At 45.1% G+C, this 19,659-nt stretch overlaps 1 protein-coding gene across 1 annotated transcript in view; it reads right to left on the reverse strand.

The window, feature by feature from the left end:
• ADCY1 (adenylate cyclase 1) overlaps nucleotides 1–19,659 on the reverse strand; it is a 333,336-nt gene that overhangs the window by 64,580 nt on the left and 249,097 nt on the right. Inside the window, 1 exon segment of the mRNA XM_029062682.2 lies at nucleotides 11,311–11,437. Coding sequence (XP_028918515.1) covers nucleotides 11,311–11,437 — 127 coding nt within the window.

A 19,659-nucleotide genomic window follows, 5' to 3' on the forward strand; every position in this document is an offset into this window, starting at 1 on the left:
GCACTTAACAAATATCAACATTATTAGTATTATTTGACAACGTCTCCCCTGCTGCTCTCTCCAGAGGGAGTCTCATCTTCTTCCCCTTCCCCGGGTGCACTGGGAAAGGAGGTGTTGGCTTTCTTCTCACAGCCCAATGGCCCTTTTGCACCATTCCACCTTTTCCATCCCTTTCTTCCCTTTCCTTCAAAGCCCATATTATCCGCCTCTACCACCCACTCCAGATTCTAGTAACAGTCATCTACTGCCCCCAGATCCCCACCTCCAACCTCTTTAACTATTTTGATCCCTTTCTCACATTCCTTCTCTTTCTCCCTGTCCACATTGATCCCTGGGCTCCAATATCCACAAAGATGTTCCTGATGACCCTTCTGCTGCCCCTCTTCTATCACTCCTCAACTCCACTGATGTCCTGCTCCATCCCACCTCTCCCACTCACCAACCTGGACACACACTCGATATCATCATCTCTAGCCACTGGTCAATCTCTACCTTCAATAACACTGAAAGCCCTCTATCCGACCACACATCTTGCCTTCTCTTCCACACATCTCCCTGTCAACCTGTACTTTTCTCACATGGAGGCCTCCGATTTTTAGACCCCATCCGATTCTCTCAGCTCATCATGATCTGCTTAGCCTCGATACACAAACTAACTTCCCTTGATGCCCAAATTGACTCTCTCAACACAACCCACTCTGCTGAATTCAACTCACTCGCTCCCCTGGCCCCTCATCGATCTCGTACCACTAACCCACAGCCATGGATCCTGTACAGTCAGCCTCCTTTGCTCTTGTGCATGAGTCGCAGAGTTCTGCTGGCAGAAATCTAAATATCAGGATGCCTTAATCCACTTCAAGTTTATCCTTGCGTGATTTAACTCTGCCCTCTCCTCTGCCCAGCAAAATTATTTCTCCACCTTTATTGACCCCCATGCCGATTGCCCTTGTTAATTATTCCAGACATTTAACTCCACCCTCAGTCCTCCTGCCTCCCTGCCTGCCCCATTCCTTTCCTCCATTGACCTGGCCACCTACTTTACTAAGAAAATTGACACTCTCAGGAGTTAGCTCCCTAACTCATCTACCCTGTCCTTCCTCAGTCCCTCCACACTCCTACCCCCTCTTCAATTCTCCCATCTTTCCCAGGAGTATCTTGAGAGGAAATCTCCTGCCACCTCTCAAAATCCACCCCCTCCTCCTGTACTTCCAACCCCATTCCTTCACACCTTATCAAAACAATTGCCCCTTCCTTCTTCTCTCTCTCTAACTGCCGTTTTCAACTGTTCACTCACCAATGGCTTCTTTGACACTGCTTTCGAGCATGCTCATTTTTCCCCTATCCTAAAAAACCCTCCCTCGATTACACAGTTGCTTCCAGTTATGGCCCCATCTCCCTCCTACCATTCTTCTCCAAACTCCTTGAGGGAGTGGTTTACAGCCACTCTCTCAAATTCCTCTCCTCCAATTCCCTCCTTGTCCCCCTTCAATATCATTTCCAACCCCTTCACTCCACAGAAACCGCCCTCTCAAAGGCCAATGATCTCCATAACAAATCCAAAGGCTTTGGACGGAGGGCTTGGAGAAGAGCAGGGGAGATTTTTAGGGAGATCATGCCTGATGGTTTCAATTTTATCAGTTAGCATGCAGCCAGATCATTAGGGGCAAGAGATGAGTTGGGGAGAGACCGTGTTTAAAGAGAGAGTTAAATGTCTGAAACAGCCTGCATGGGAGTTAGTAAGGATGGAGAAATAACACTGCCAGACAGAGAGAAGGCAGTGTTAAAGCAGGTGAGGATGAATTTGAGTGGGGTGAGGTCAGCCTAATATCTTGATTTCTGCCAGTAGCACTCTGCAACTTGTGCACAGGGGCAGAGGAAGCATAAGGTGGAGGTGATCCAGGACTGTGAATTAATGTCTCGAGAACAGCGAAGGGACCAGTGAATGAGGGAGCTGAGTTCAGTGGAGAGGTTGGTGTGGAGGACATCGATTTCTGCAACCACAGAAGGAAGTTCAGGTATGGAGATAAACTGAGGCACTTAGGAAAACTGGAGAGGATCAAAAGATCAGAGGCCTCTGTCAGTAAATAGGACTAATTTGTGGAGAGTTGGTGTGTAGGAGACAGGGCAGCTGAGAAGGCAGATAAGAAAAGCGAGGGGTTGTAGGCAGAGGGGTGGTCTTGAGCAAGAGATCATGGTGGAAGAGAGGAAAATCAGACACAGTTGTTAGTTTAGCTTTGGAAGAATGAAAACTATTTATGTTGGTGTTTGTTAAGCGCTTACTATGTGCCGAGCACTGTTCTAAGCGCTGGGGTAGACATAGGGGAATTAGGTTGTCCCACGTGGGGCTCACAGTCTTAATCCCCATTTTACAGATGAGGGAACTGAGGCACAGAGAAGTTAAGTGACTTGCCCACAGTCACACAGCCGACAAGTGGCAGAGCTGGGATTCGAACTCATGAGCCCTGACTCCAAAGCCCATGATCTTTCCACTGAGCCACGCTGCTTCTTGAAAACTCTGAGCTGGGTGTAATAGGAAACGAGAGTGAATGAGTGGGGGGAGAAGAGTTGAGGGAGTTTATTAAAGCCAATGGTCAGGGGTTTCTGGTGGATGTGGAGAGGAATAGGTAACCACTAGAGATTTCTGAAGAGTGGAGAAACAAATATAGTTTGATATTTTAGAAAAATGATTCATTTGGTCGAGTGACGAATGGATGGGGGGAGAAGAGACAGGAGCCAGGGAGCTCAACGAGGAGGGAGATGAGGTATTCAAGCCAGGGTATAATAATACCCAGACTAGTTTGGGGGGCACTTGGATGGTGAGGAAGGGATTGAATCTGGCTATGCTGTGGAGGAAAAAACAACAGGATTTGGCGATGGACTAACAAGAGCCAGAACGGGGCCTTGACCAATACCCACTGACAGATGTTGAGACAGTGAAAGAGATGGTAAAAAAAACTGAGAAGGATCCACCTGAAACTCAACTTGTCTAAATTGAACTCATCTTTACTCCTAAATTCACTCCTTTTAACTTTCCCAATAGTCAACACCACCACCACCACTTTCAGTTCCGCTCTGTGAACTTGGGCAAGCCACTTAGTTTCTCTATGCCTCAGTAACCTCATCTGTAAAATGGGAATTAAGACAGCCCCACGTGGGACAACCTTTCATTCAATTCATTCAATAGTATTTGTGCAGAGCACTGTACTAAGCGCTTGGAATGAACAAGTCGGCAACAGATAGAGACAGTCCCTGCCGTTTGATGGGCTTACAGTCTAATCGGGGGAGACGGACAGACAAGAACAATGGCAATAAATAGAGTCAAGGGGAAGAACATCTCGTAAAAACAATGGCAACTAAATAGAATCAAGGCGATGTATATTTCATTAACAAAATAAATAGGGTAATGAAAATATATACAGTTGAGCGGACGAGTACAGTGCTGAGGAGATGGGAAGGGAGAGGGGGAGGAGCAGAGGGAAATGGGGGGAAAAGAGGGTTAAGCTGTGGAGAGGTGAAGGGGGGGTGGTAGAGGGAGTAGAGGGAGAAGAGGAGCTCAGTCTGGGAAGGCCTCTTGGAGGAGGTGAGTTTTAAGTAGGGTTTTGAAGAGGGGAAGAGAATCAGTTTGGCGGAGGTGAGGAGGGAGGGCGTTCCAGGACAGCGGGAGGATGTGGCCCAGGGGTCGACGGCAGGATAGGCGAGACTGAGGGACGGTGAGGAGGTGGGCGGCAGAGGAGCGGAGCGTGCGGGGTGGGTGGTAGAAAGAGAGAAGGGAGGAGAAGTAGGAAGGGGCAAGGTGACGTAGAGCCTTGAAGCCTAGAGTGAGGAGTTTTTGTTTGGAGCAGAGGTTGATAGGCAACCACTGGAGTTGTTTAAGAAGGGGAGTGACATGCCCAGATCGTTTCTGCAGGAAGATGAGCTGGGCAGCGGAGTGAAGAATAGACTGGAGCGCGGAGATTGAGGACGATAGGAGGTCAGAGAGAAGGCTGACACAGTAGTCTAGGCGGGATATAATGAGAGCCCGTAGCAGTAAGGTAGCCGTTTGGGTGGAGAGGAAAGGGCGGATCTTGGCGATATTGTAAAGGTGAAACCTGCAGGTCTCGGTAACGGATAGGATGTGTGGGGTGAACGAGAGAGACGAGTCAAGGATGACACCGAGATTGTGGGCCCGAGAGACGGGAAGGATGGTTGTGCCATCCACGGTGATAGGGAAGTCTGGGAGAGGACCGGGTTTGGGAGGGAAGATGAGGAGCTCAGTCTTGCTCATGTTGAGTTTTAGGTGGCGGGCCGACATCCAGGTGGAGACATCCTGGAGGCAGGAGGAGATGCGAGTCTGAAGGGAGGGGGAGAGGACAGGGGCAGAGATGTAGATCTGCGTGTCATCTGCGTAGAGATGGTAGTCAAAGCCATGAGAGCAAATTCATTCATTCATTCATTCAATAGCATTTATTGAGCGCTTACTATGTGCAGAGCACTGTACTAAGCGCTTGGGATGAACAAGTCGGCAACAGATAGAGACAGTCCCTGCCGTTTGACGGGCTTACAGTCTAATCGGGGGAGACGGACAGACAAGAACAATGGCAATAAACAGCGTCAAGGGGAAGAACATCTCGTAAAAACAATGGCAACTAAATAGAATCAAGGCGATGTACAATTCATTAACAAAATAAATAGGGTAACGAAAATATATACAGTTGAGCGGACGAGTACAGTGCTGTGGGGATGGGAAGGGAGAGGTGGAGGAGCAGAGGGAAAAGGGGAAAATGAGGCTTTAGCTGCGGAGAGGTAAAGGGGGGATGGCAGAGGGAGTAGAGGGGGAAGAGGAGCTCAGTCTGGGAACGCCTCTTGGAGGAGGGGATTTTTAAGTAGGGTTTTGAAGAGGGAAAGAGAATCAGTTTGGCGGAGGTGAGGAGGGAGGGCGTTCCAGGACCGCGGGAGGACGTGACCCAGGGGTCGACGGCGGGATAGGCGAGACCGAGGGACGGTGAGGAGGTGGGCGGCAGAGGAGCGGAGCGTGCGGGGTGGGCGGTAGAAAGAGAGAAGGGAGGAGAGGTAGGAAGGGGCAAGGTGATGGAGAGCCCTGAAGCCTAGAGTGAGGAGTTTTTGTTTGGAGCGGAGGTCGATAGGCAACCACTGGAGTTGTTTAAGAAGGGGAGTGACATGCCCAGTTCGTTTCTGCAGGAAGATGAGCTGGGCAGCGGAGTGAAGAATAGACCGGAGCGGGGCGAGAGAGGAGGAAGGGAGGTCAGAGAGAAGGCTGACACAGTAGTCTAGCCGGGATATAACGAGAGCCCATAATAGTAAGGTAGCCGTAATAGTAAGGTACACTCACACCGAGGGAGTGAGTGTAAATGGAGAACAGAAGAGGGCCAAGAACTGACCCTTGAGGAACTCCAACAGTTAAAGGATGGGAGGGGGAGGAGGCGCCAGCGAAGGAGACCGAGAATGACCGGCCAGAGAGGTAAGAGGAGAACCAGGAAAGGACGGAGTCCGTGAAGCCAAGGTGAGATAAGGTATGGAGGAGGAGAGGACGGTCGAGTGTCAAAGGCAGCAGAGAGGTCAAGGAGGATCAGAATGGAGTAGGAGCCATTGGATTTGGCAAGAAGGAGGTCATGGGTGACCTTAGAGAGAGCAGTCTCGGTAGAGTGGAGGGGACGGAAGCCAGATTGGAGGGGGTCCAGGAGAGAATGGGAGTTAAGGAATTCTAAGCAGCGACTGTAGACGACTCGTTCTAGGATTTTGGAAAGGAAGGGTAGTAGGGCGATAGGGCGATAACTGGAGGGGGAAGTGGGGTCGAGAGCGGGTTTTTTTAGGATGGGGGAGACGTGGGCATGTTTGAAGGCAGAGGGGAAGGAGCCATTGGAGATTGAATGGTTAAAAATAGAAGTTAAGGAAGGGAGGAGGGCAGGGGCGATGGTTTTAATAAGGTGAGAGGGAATGGGGTCTGAGGCACAGGTGGAGGGGGTGGCACTTGCGAGGAGGGAGGAGATCTCCTCTGAGGATACTGCAGGGAAAGTAGGGGAGAGGGTTGGTGGGGGGGAGGGGAGAGGCGGAGGGGTGACTTTGGGGAGCTCAGACCTGATTGTGTTGATTTTCGTGAGGAAATAGGTGGCCAGATCATTGGGGGTGAGAGATGTGTCTTGTATCTACCCAAGCGCTTAGAACAATGCTTTGCACACGGTAAGCGCTTAACAATTTCCATAATTATTATTATTATTATGCCCATGTCCTTGTTATTATCTTCAACTTCTCACTGTCTTTTAACACTCACAATCATTCCGTTGCTGAATCCCACTGGCATTTCCTCTACAATATTTCCCAGGTCCATCCATTTCTCTCTCTTCAAATATCTAGGAAACTGGCACAAGTCATCATTATCAACCCCTGGACAGATTATCAAAATGCTGGTTTCCCTGCCCCTAAACCTTTCTCTTCTTAAGTCTATACTCCATTCTGCTCCTCAGAACATCATTCAATCAACGGTATTTATGGAGTGCTAACTGTGTGCAGGGCACCGTACTAAACGCTTGGGAGAATACGACAGAACAGAGTCGGTCAACTCAATCTCCGCTGTCAGGGGAGACAGAAGTTAAAATAAATTACAGCTAGGGGAAGCAGAGAGAATAAGGATTAGTTTGGCACTTGTCTTTCCGCTCCTCAAAAGCCTCCAGTGATTACCCATTTCTCTCTTCATCCAACAGAAAGTCCCAACCAATGGTTTTCAAGCTCTCCATTAGCTCTATCCTACTTACTAATCTGCTGTCTTTACTAGCTACTTCCCAAGCTAACCTTCACACCATGCTTTTCCTTTAAGTATTCCCACCACAAACATCTTTCTGGCACAGGCACGTCACACCTAGAATCCTCTTATCTTTCAAAGCCACCATGTTGTCACCTTCTGAAATTCTACCTCTTCCAGGAGCTCTTCCCTGATTAACTTCCATCACCTAGTTTGGGTTAACCAAAGTCACCCTTGACACACAGCCCTAAATAGCAAGCTCTACCACTTGTGTGGATGTTGTTTCAGGTAATCTGGTCTTTCTTCTTTACTTCTTTAGTCTTTATTTAATTTTATTTATTACCACTTGTAGCTTTGTTCTCACTTTCACTCCTCTTATTTGTATAAAATGTTTCAGTGTCTGGCCCAGTGGGATTGTAAACTTCTTGATGGGTAAGGGTATGTCTTTACTCCTATTGCTATCCCCAAATGCTTAGCACTGGGTCCTGTTCTCAAAAGGGGGTCAATAAATACGGATGTCTGATTGATTGATAAAAACCTTTGGAAGATTCCATAAATGTTCTGGGCGGCCTGTTCTGATATCTCATGGTTTTTTTCCTATTGTCTTCATAAATTTTTAATAGGGAGGGAAGGACATGGATGTTCTTATTTTAGAGATGAGAAAACAGAGGCCTAATGAATCAGAATGACTTGTTTAAGAAACTGTGGCCCATCTGATGTCCAATACGATGACAGCCAAGCCTCCTTTCTCCTATCCCAGTACGATCAACACAAATGGTGGGCAGAGCTTCCTCTGAGATCCATTCAGTGTTGAGTTCTTAATCTCAGTCCAAGGGGCAAGAGGATGGGAAAAATACAGTGCTTTGCATTAGGTTAAGTGCTTAATAAATGTAGTAATAGCATAAGGAAAGGCATTAAAAAAATTATATCTGTTGGGTGATAGTAACCTAGAGTAGGAACGTCTTTGAGATTACATGCCGCTAGTCATAACTGCTCGATATTAGAGGGCTTTATGTTGCAATTAAAATCCCTAATTCAGAATGGAATTTATTGAACACAAACGTCAGACTGTCCTAACCTGTACGGATGTGAAATTGAAACTTTTAATGGCATATAACATTGTCCTTCAGTCTAATTCCTAAAGTACAGCATAGGAATTGCATTTCAAAACTGAGAGAATGGAATGCATCAGAACAGGCATATCGCTGGCATACTGTCTGCTTGTTTCCAAAAAAGGAAATGGCTACTTAGCATTTTATTTGGCCGGTGGAGATAGGGCTCTTCTATTCCGTAAGGCATTCTACAAAATTGCTGCTTTTACAACACCGTTGAAATGTTTTTCATCAGTGTTGACGCCCACCAAGTTATGCACACAGTTAGACAAAGCTATCAAATCCCCGCTAAATTGCCAGATCCTAGGCCCTAGGGCAAAACAGGTGTCCTCTATTCTTGAAGACTGAATAGAAATCACAGGCTTTACTGGACAGACAAGGTGCTTTGGGACTCTGAATACACAAGGTACCCGAGCATTCCTTTCAGTGAAGCCTGGAGCAAAATCTTTGAATGACTCCCCCTCATCAGATTCAAAAGGGTTCAATTTGGTATTTCTAGGGACAGTGTCAACATTGATAGCTTAAACTTCCAGGATTTTCCAGGCGATTTTACCTGCAGAAAGTGAAAGTAGTAAGCTGGTAGTAAATTGCTGCCCTGTCAACATAGAACTGCCTTTGTTAATGGTCTGTGTGGCTCAGTGGAAAGAGCCTGGGCTTGGGAGGCAGAGGTCAAGGGTTCTAATCCTGGCTCCGCCTCCTGTCAGCTGTATGACTGTGGGCAAGTCACTTCACTTCTCTGTGCCTCAATTACCTATTCTGTAAAATGGGGATTAAGACATGGGACCACGTGATTACCTTGTATCTAACCCAGCGCTTAGAACAGTGTTTGGCACATAGTAAGCCCTTAACAAATACCAGCATTATCATTATTACCTCTACAAATTTTCCCAACCTCTTGGAACAGTGCTCTGCACAGAGAAAGCACTCAATAAAATCTATTGATTGATTTATTGATTGATTGATTTCTTACACCATCTAAATAAGATATCATGTGGGGCTCTTACTAGCACCATTCATATGTGTCCCCCCAAAAAAAAATTATAGTGAAAACTCTTTAGATTTTAATCTGAGAATTGGAAATTTTTACACTTAAAAGCAAATCAAACAGTCTAAGAAATAATTAACTAGCCACTACTTGGCTTAAAAACATAGCAACAGGTTAAGGCACACTGACAGTCCAGATTAAATGTTGGCATTTGATAGGAACACAGTAAACACGAGCAAAGTTTAGAAAGCTCTTTGGTAATCTTAACTGGACAAATTGTTACCATTCTTCTAAGCATCCAAGTAAATACAAATCTTCACCAGGAACAGCCAACCACCACAAACTATGTAATCTTTCTAGAAATCCAGATTACCTGGTGCTTCGAAGCCTTTTCTATTCATCATATTTGACATCTTTCAACGTGATGATGGAATCTATTGTCAAGGATGACAAAGGAGGTGGCCCACTCTGGAGAGGGCAGCTGGGGAGACCATGTGGACTGGGGAGAGCCAGTTTTCAGTGATGGAGAAGAGGAGGAGTGACCGAGTCAGTAACAGCTCAAGAATGATGGAAAGCTTCCCCATGATGAAGCAGGAGTTCCACAGGCTGAAGCTGTGGAGGGGGCAGAGGGGAGGAGACGGCATGTGGGGAGGGGAGGGTTTGGATGGGAGGGAGCTGATGGGGGGCTGCAACGAGGGGGAAAGGGATGGGCGGGTGCTGGGAGAGAGGGAGGAGGGGTGGTCCCAGGACGGTATTACCGGGATGGAGAAGGGAAGAGGAGTGGGGGCGGCCCAAGGGGAAGGGACGTGAGGAGAAGAGGCCTGGGATGGGCCAACAGGAGGGGAGGGATCGAAAGGTCATGGCTGGGTTCGTGAGGTAAACGAAGGCAGCAAAAAACAATTTAATCTGGTGAAAACCAGATGGGATGGTTGAATTGTCTTTGGGTCACTGAGAGTAAAAAGACCAGGGACTAGGAGAGCCCTGAGGAGATGGCTGAATTGTCCTTGAGGGCCTTGAGAATAAAGAGTCCAGTGTTTTGGGGAGCCCGGAGGAGATGGCTGAATTGTCCTGGGACTTTGAGAGTTGAGGTCAATGAATAGGAGTAAAAAACCTGGTTGGGCAGAGTAAGTGTGAAGCCAGACAGATTTTGAAATATAATAATGTACGAACCTGGGCCTCTGTCATCTGGGGGTTAGGTGGACATATCCTGATCTCACTCCAGGGAAAGAGGGAAGATGAAAACAGCTGCTTCCCTGTCACATCTGATCTGGAACAAAATGTCCTCCTACTTCACCTCGTTACTCTCCTACTATAACCCAGCCTCACTCCTCTAATGCTGACGTTCTCACTGTGCCTTAATCTCACCTGTCTCAATGCAGACACCTTGCCCACGTCTTGCCTCTGGTCTGGAATGCCCTCCCTCCTCAAATCTGACAGTTACTCCCCTCGCATTCAAAGCTTTATTGAAGGCAGATCTCCTCCAGGAAGCCTTCCCCCACTTTCCTCTTCTCTAACGCCATTCTGCGTCACCCTGACTTGCTTCCTCTGCTCTCCCCACCTCCCAGCCTCCCAGCACTTATGTACATATCTGTAATTTTTTTTTAATATTTATGTCTTTCTCCCCCTCTCTACACTGTAAGCTCACTGTGGGCAAGAACCGACATGCGCTAATTTAGGGAAAGATGATTTAGAGAAAAGTCAACCAACCCCACTGATATAGTTTACTTTACATTTTACTGATATAGTTCTCACTGTACATTGTTACTTCAACCGCTGTTCATTGTATAATGAGTCCTTAAGATTTCTGATTCATCAATAGAAGAATTAGGTTATGGTTTCCCCTTGCTGCGTAATCCATCACATCCACTTTCAACGCATCATTTCTCAAAATTCCTAATCTTATTCATAAGGAGTTCAGTGATAAGATACAGCAATCAAGACATCAAAAGTAGCTGAGAACCAAATTAATAACAGTAAGATTAATGGGAACAAACAACCAACTAGGCCTTGCATACAGTTCATACAAATGTAGTCACAATTTAGTGTCTGAGAATTTATTTTCCCTAAAAGGAATTTGTCATTGCAGAACTTGAACTCTGAGAAGCAGATATGTAGAACCAAATTTCTATCACTACACAGTGTCAGAATAACAATACGCTTCATTCTTTGCAGGTCTAAAGAGCTCTTCATTCACGGAGCTGAATGTGGTTCACATCGGTAGAAAATAAAGTCAATATCTAATAGCAAAATTTGCCCCACCATTTAAAAACATAACCCATTTGGATATGGCAAGGAGCAAACACCCATGACACAATCTAATTTTTGAACTTCTGAACATTACAGAATGATGCGTATGCTGTTTCAAATGGCTTTGGTGGCATAGACTGATCACCCTTAAAGAATTATGGCCCAAATGAAGAAACTATGCACACATCTCATTAGCCTGTTTTAACAGAAAGGAAAAAGGACCATCTTGCCTGCACAGCCCAGAGGTAGTCCAGACGTAACTTCAAGTCCACTTGCCGAGAATGGAGAACCAGAGCCCAAGAAAACAGCAAAATGGCTAATATAGGTTCATAGCCGTGCATATAATTGGAGCTTCCCCTTTAAAAGAAAAAAGGAGGGAGAAACACCAACAGAAAACCCCAAATTAGTTCTAGTTTTGAAGATAGAAGACACTTTGAATACATATTATAGTTGTAAAAAACAGGTACTGCTGTCCCCTTAGAAACCTCAAGATCAATGTACCGAGAGAAGGAGACCTCTTTAAATGGAGACATAAATATTGTGATGAGGAAATAAATCTATAAGGTTAATGGTTGAGGTAATTTGTGTCCAAGATGTAGTCTAGCTCTTGCTAGAATGGACAATTTCCCCTTATCAGCAACTGGGACCAAATTTCCTGTCGGCCTTAATTTCGTTTAGCAGAGACTTTTGCCATTTTGATTAGGCAGTGCTCTGCACCCAGTAAGCATTCAATAAATACAACTGGATGAAAGTACGATTTCAGAGGTGAACAGGGGAAAGTGAGCCCAAACTCAGGGACAGAGTGGAAAGGTGGAATCCTTTCCCCAAACAGAGGCGATTAGGGTCCTAAATAGTCCTCCATTCAGTTCAATGCAAGTGAAATCTCAATATCGTATAGAGTCATCAACCAAAATTTATATTGCTCTCGTACTTTGACAGACTGATATAAAGTTTACCTTGCTAGAGAACTTCCCTTCCCTCTGAAGCATTTGTCTTCCCTTCCCCTTTATATAGGATAGACCACCATTCTCCCCACCTTTAAAGCCTTATTAAAATCACATCTCCTCCAAGATGCCTTCCCCAACTAAGCCCTCTTATCCCCTACTCCCTCCTCCTTTCTGCATCGCCTCTGCACTTGGATCATTACCCTTAAAACACTTCATATTCACCCCATCCTCAGCCCCACAGCACTCCTTTTTGTCTTGTCTTATGCTGTCGAGTCGTCTCTGACCCACAGCGACGCCATGGACACATCTCTCCCAGAACACCCCACCTCCACCATTTCTGGTAGTTACATATCCATAATTTATTTTATGTCTTTCTTGCCCTCTACAATGTAAACTCCTTGCAGATGGGAACAAGACTACTAATTCTATTGTACTATACTCTCCCAAGCATTTAGTACAATGTTGCGCACACAATAAAGGACCAATAAATACCATTGGCTGATCATTTAAATAAAGCGTTTAAAGCCTATTTCAAGTCGACCTTAGATAATGACATCTATTTAGCATATCTAACAATAGATCTCTAATAGTAGTCATCATAATAGCAGTAGGAATAGTAATGAGATTTACCGCATGCCAACTTGATGCACTTTATTACAGCTTCACAAAGCACCACAGAAGCAAGAAACAAATTCCTTGATCCAAAAGAGCTTCCAAGGGGAAGATAAATAAAAACCTAAACTTGGCACAAGGTGTCTTTTAGCTAAATGAGACGTGAAAGATACCTCACTACAAGTTAGTACTGTATTTATATACATTTACAAAAATTTAATGGCAAATCTTTCATATGAATTTATATTTAAATTGGTATTGGATCACATCGCATTTTTTCATCACTGTTTCGTAATAGATGTCTATCATTTTGGTTATCGTTTGGGATTTGGGGAAAACCTGAATGCATTTACAACACTCCCTATGGGAAGTAATATTTCATTTAGCATTTTTGCATTACCATTTCAGTTTCAGCAACACTAACTGGGGAATAGCAGTATAAGTAAATTCTATACCCTAAGTAGAGGATCATTCCTATAAATTACTGAACAGAATAAAGGATTACTTTGTAATTCTTTCCACTCTCTCCCTCCCCCACCCCTGGAATTTCCTCCATTTCAGATTTCCAGGAAAGCACTACAGAGGAATTGGATTCATAATGCGAGGAGATAATTTTTAAAAATTGCTTTTACAAACAGAGGCAGCCCTCTATCCAAAAAAAAAAAAAAAGCCGCATCTATCACTCTGCCCTTCCTAAAGTAGATTAGAGACAATTAATAAAACCACCTTTTCTTTTTTCTAGTCTGTAATCAAGATGAGTGGTTATTTCCCAGACTTATTTTCTAATGATATACATGTTATGCCTTGTCAATGTTGTAGGATTCTGCAGGGAAATGCTAATCTTTACATTGACAATTTATCATGGAATTTGTATACATGTGTGTTTGCGTGCATACATATGTATATATACATAGTTTATATTAATTCATTCATTCAGTCGAATTTATTGAAGGCTTACCTGTGTGCAGAGCACTGTACTAAGCGTTTGGGAGAGTACAAGAAAAAAATAAGCGGACACATTCCCTGACCTCCACAACCTTAGCGTCTAAGACATGGGATTGCTATCTGAAGCTGCAATACCTCAAATTGTACATCTCTGAGCAGTGTCCAGGCCCTCAGATTCCCCAAGATTCCTGCTATATCTGGTACCCAGAGCTGGAATTCCTAAAGCCCTTGTGTTCATTCATTCATTCTTTCAATCGTATTTATTGAGTACTCATTATATGCAGAGCACTGTACTAAACGCTTGGGAGAATACAATATCATAAGAAACAGACACATTCCTTGATGACCACGAGCTTAGAGTCTAGACTGGGAGGAGTCAGACAATAATATAAATAAGAAAACTACAGATATGTACGTAAGTGCTATGGGGCTGGAAGTGGGGGAAAACAAGTCAGGGTGATGCAGAAGAGGGTGAGAGGAGAGGAAAGGGGGCTTAATCAGGGAAGGCCTCTTGGAGGAGATGGGCCTTCAATATGGCTTTGAAGTGGGGGAGCGTGATTGTCTTTTGGATTTGAGGAGGGACGGCGTGCGAGGTCAGAGGCAGGACGGGGGGTCAGCGGCAAGATGGGCGAGATCTAGGCCTGGTGAGAAGGTCAGCATTAGAGGAGCAAAGTGTGTGGGCTGGGTTGCAGTAGAATAGTGAGGTGAGGTAGGAGGGGGGGCAGGTGATTGAGTGCTTTGAAGCCAACGGTGGGGAATTTTTGTTTGGTGCGGAAGTGGATGGGCAAACACTGGAGTTGCTTGAGGCAAGGGAAAACATGTCCCAAACGTTTTCATTTATGATAATGATAGAGTCTCCCATTATGAGAATTTAAGACTACAAATCTGCATATAATAAGTGCCCAACAAATTAATAATATTGATTGATGTGGGAATTTTTTATACTGCCAGTGGGTTTTTTTCAGTTCCACTCGCAGGGGCCAGTCAAAATCCTCCTAAAACACAAAGCGAAATTAGAAAGAGAGGGGGGCATGAATGATCTCCTTCTTTGCCAAATCAAACCACCTCGACTCCTTCCTAATTCTCCTCGACCTCTCAGCCTCCTCTGACACTGATGACCACCCCCTTCTCCTGGAAACATCATCCTACCTTCGCTTCCATGACACTGTCCTCTCCTGGTTCTCCTCCTATCTCTCTGGCTGCTCATTCTCGATCTCATTAACGGGCTCCTCCTCTGTTTCCCACCCTTTTCCTGAGGGAATCTTGTGTATATTTGCATATATTATTTATTTCTCTATTTTATTAATGATGTGCATATATCTATGATTCTATTTATTTTGATGGTATTGATGCCTTAATACTTATTTTTGTTTTGCAGTCTCCCCCTTTTAGACTGCGAGCCTGTTGTTGGGCAGGGATTTTCTCTATCCATTGTCGAATTGTACATTCCAAGAGCTCAGTAGTGTGTTCTGCACACAGTAAGCGCTCAATAAATACGATTGAATGAATAAATAAGTGAATCCCTCAAGGCTCAGTTCTGGGTCCCCTTCTATTCTCCATCTTCACCCACTCCCTTAGGGAACTCATTCATTCAGTCAATCGCATTTATTGAGCATATACTGTGTGCAGAGCAATGTACTAAGCACTTTGGAGAGTATAATATAACCACAGACATACGCCCTGTCCCCTCTACCATCTCTATGCAGATTATTTCCCAATCTACATCTCCAACCCTGATCCCTCTCCTTCTCTACAGTCTCACGTTTCCTCCTGCCTTCAGGACATCTCTACTGGGATGTCCTGCCGACACCTCCAACTGTCCAAAACAGAACTCCTCATATTCCTATCCACACCCCACCCTCCCCTGATTTTCCCACCACTCTATGCGGCACCACTCTCCTTCCGGTCTCACAAGCCCATAACACTGGTGTGATCCTCAATTCAACTGTCTCATCCAGTCCACAAATTCAATTTGTCACCAAATCCTGTTGGATCAGCCTTCACAACAAAGCTCAAATTCATCCCTTCCTCTCCATCCAAACTGCATTCATCCTAACCTGTCTTGATTACTGCATGAGGCTCTTTGCTCACCTCTCTCCCTCTGTTTCTCCCCATGCCATTCAATAGTTCATTCTGCTACTCGTAGCATTTACCTACAAAATTGTTCAGTCCATGTTTTGCCACCCCTCAAGAACCCACAGTGGTTGCCCATTCACCTTTGCAAAAAAAAGAAACTCCTTACTATTGGCTTTAAAGCACTCAATCACCTTGAACCCTCCTATCTTACCTCACTGCTTTCCTATTGCAACACAACCCACACACTTTGCTCCTCTAATGCCAACCTACCCACTGTACCCTGATCTCATCTACTTGACCACCAACCTTACACCCACATCCTGCCTCTGGCCTGTAACTCCCTCCTTCTTCATATCGACAGACGATTACTCACTCCACCTTTAAAGTCTTCTTAAAAGCACATTTCCTCCAAGAGGCCTTCCCTGCATAAGCCCTCATTTCCCCTTCTCCTACTGCCTTCTGCATTACCCCTGCAACTGGAACAGTGTTTGGCACATAGTACTTTAGAAAAACAATTATTATTATTATTTGCACATTTATTCACCATACTCTGTCACCCAACACTTATGAACGTATCATTAACTGACTTATTTATTTTAATGTCTGAATGCCCTTCTAGACTGTAAGCTCACTGTGGGCAGGGAACGTGTAAACCAACTCCATTATACCATAATTTCCCAAGTGTTTAATACAGTGCTCTGAACACAATAAGCGTTCAATATATAGTACCGGCAAGATCCGAAAAGAGACCTGCTGGCCCAGCTACTGAAGTGTATCAGTTGTATTTACTGACCCTCAATATGTGCTTCTATACACACGCATACCCAATTCAATCTACAAGCATGAGGGGACACCATAATCAAATTCCTCACTGGTTTCTAAATTACTCTACCAATCAGTCAACCAGCGGTATTTACTGAGCGTGATTTCGTGCAAAGCACTGTACTAAGCGCTTGCGAGATCCTCATCCCTAAGAAGCTCGCAATCTAGGTGGGGAGACAGATGTTTATTTAATTGAAGATCGGGTAAGCAGCAGAATTTAAGCATCAATGAATGGATCATATTAATTGAGCACTTACTGTGCGCCGAACACTTTACCTGGGAGAGTACAACATGAGAGAGTTGGTAAGCATGTACCAAGGATGCGTACATAAGCACTATGGGGATGGGTTGAGTTTCAAAGTGCTAAAAGGGTACAGTCCCAAGGACGTAGGTCACACAGAAAAGAGGAAGAGTAGGGTGGGGAGATGAGAGGTTTGTTAGGGAAGGCTTCCTGCAAGTATTATGATTTTAATAGGGATCTGAAGAAGGGCAAGAGGTGTTCTGTTGGACATGCGGTGGTAGAGAGTCCCAGGGAGGAAGGAGGGTGTGTTCAAAAGGTTGATGCCAAGAAAGACAAAATCGAAGCACAGTAAATAGATTGGTGCCAGAGAATCAAAATGTGCACGCTGGGTTGCAGTGGGAAAGATCTGAGGATAGATAGGCGAGAAGACACCAGATTGAATGGTTTAAAACCAATGGTGAGGAGTTTCTACTTGATGAGGACACAGACTGGCACCATTGAAGGTTTTTGATGACTTGAGAAAGTTGTGCAGAACAATTTCTAGAAAGCAATGATTATGGCAGCAGAATGAAGTCAAGACTGAAGTACGTTTTTGGAGGAAAGACTGGAGGCAGGGAAGCCAGGAAGGAAGCTGAGGTGCAGTAGTTGAGGTGGGATATGAAAAATGCTTGGACTAACATGGAAGCAGTTTGGCCTGAGAGGAAGGGGTGAAAGCTAGAGAGGTTATGAAGGAAGAACTTGCAGGATTTGGTGACAGGCTGAATGCGCAGGTTGGAGGAGAGAGATGAGATAATGCCAGGTTTCCAGGCTTTTGAGACAGGGAGGATGGTGGTGTTGATAACCATAGTAGGGAATTCAGAGTGAGGAGTGGGTTCGGGTGGGAAGATGAGAAATTCTTTTTCGAACATGTTGAGTTTGAGGGGATCGGCTGGGAATTCAAGTAGAGTCATCCTGAAGGCAGGACTACGAGAAATGAGGGCTTAGTCAAGGAAGGTCTCTTAGAGGGAGGTGATTTTAGTTAGGCTTTGAAGGAGGGGAGAGTGGTGTCTATCACATATGAAGGGGGAGGCAGTGCCAGGCCAAATGTTTCCTGCACATGTCTTAGCTTCTCGATACACTCCTGAAATTGACATATATAAATGGGAAAAATTAAAAAGCACGAGGCACGGTGATCTAACGGAAAGGACACGGGCCTTGCATTTAGAGGACCCAGATTCTAGTTCCAGCTTTGCCACTTGTCTGCTGCTTCACCTTAAGCAAGTCACCTAACTTCCCTCTGCTTCCTTTACCTCGTCTGTAAAATGAAGAACAGTTCCTCCTCTCTCCAATTTAGTCTGAGCCTCATGTGGTCCAGGGATTATATCTAATCTGATAACCACGTATCTACTTTGGGGTTTAGTACGATTCTTGACACATTGTAAGCATTTAACACCATCATACCATACAGCTCTCAGGCACCCATTGCATTTGGAATGTTGAATGGTTTGAAATTATGTAAAACGTTAAACATAAAAGTATTAAGCATACACACTCACACACACACACACGCACGTCTTGTGAGTCCCACTTCATCCTACACCCTATCTCTCTGTCCATTCATTCTCAGTTTCTTTCACGGGCTCTTCCTCTGCCTCCCACCCTCCACCCTCGAGGTTCAGTTTTGGGTCTCCTTGTATTCTCCAGCTACACCCACTCCCTTGGAGAATTCATTCACTCCCATGGCTTAAACTACCATTTCTATGCAGATGATTCCCCAGTCTACATCTTCAGACCTGATCTCACGCCTTCTCTGAAGTCTCGTATTCCCTCCTGCCTTCAGAACATCTCTACCTGAATGTCCGGCTGACACCTCCAACTAATAATAATAATGTTGGTATTTGTTAAGTGCTTACTATGTGCCGAGCACTGTTCTAAACACTGGGGTAGATACAGGATAATCAGGTTGTACCACATGAGGCTCACAGTTAACCCTCATTTTACAGAGAAGTGAAGTGACTTGCCCACAGTCCCATAGCTGCCAAGTGGCAGAGCCAGGATTTGAACCCATGACCTCTAACTCCCAAGCCCGGGCTCTGTTCACTGAGCCATGCTGCTTCTCACTAAACCTCTAAACAGAATTCCTTCCGTTCCCACCAAAACCCTGTCCTCCCCCTGACCTTTCCATCACTGTCGACCTCCTCCCTGTCTCACAACCCGGTAACCTCTGCATTTTCCTTGACTCATCTCTCATTCAATCCTCATATTCATTCATCCAGTCATATTTACTGAACACTTACTGTGTGCAGAGCACTGTATTCAACCTCTCAACAAATTCTGTAGGTTCGACCTTCACGACTTGGCTAAAATCCACCCTCCGCTCTCCAAACAAATTGGTACCACGTTATCCAAGCACTTATCCTAACCCACTGCGATCACTGCATGAGATTCCTTGCTGACCTCCCTGCCTCCTGATTCTCCCATCTCAGTCCATACTTCACGCTGCTGGCCAGATGATTTTTCTACAAAACAATTCAGTCCATCTTTCCCACCTCTACATGGAACAAAAACTCCTTACTCTTTAAAGCACTCGATCACCTTGCTCTCTCAGCTATTACCTCACTGATTTCCTACTATAACCCTGCCCTCACACTTCACTACTCTAATACCAATCCACTCACTCTACCGCAATTTCATCTCTCTCACCACGACTCCTCCCCCAGATCCAGCCTCCAGCCTGGAACTCCCTCTCCCTTCAAATCCAAAAGATGACCGCTTTACCCACGTTCAAAGCCTTATTAAAAACACATCTCTTCCTAGAGGGTTCCTCCCTAAGCCCTCATTTCCTCTTCTCCCACTTCTTTCTGCTTCGTCCTTCCTATCGCATTTCTACCCTTGATTCTCCCCAACCTGAAACCTACAGCACTTATGTAGACATCTTTTATGTATTTATCTACATT

This window comes from Ornithorhynchus anatinus, chromosome 4 (genome assembly GCF_004115215.2).
Source record: "Ornithorhynchus anatinus isolate Pmale09 chromosome 4, mOrnAna1.pri.v4, whole genome shotgun sequence".
In the NCBI taxonomy this organism is placed as follows: Eukaryota; Metazoa; Chordata; class Mammalia; order Monotremata; family Ornithorhynchidae; genus Ornithorhynchus; species Ornithorhynchus anatinus.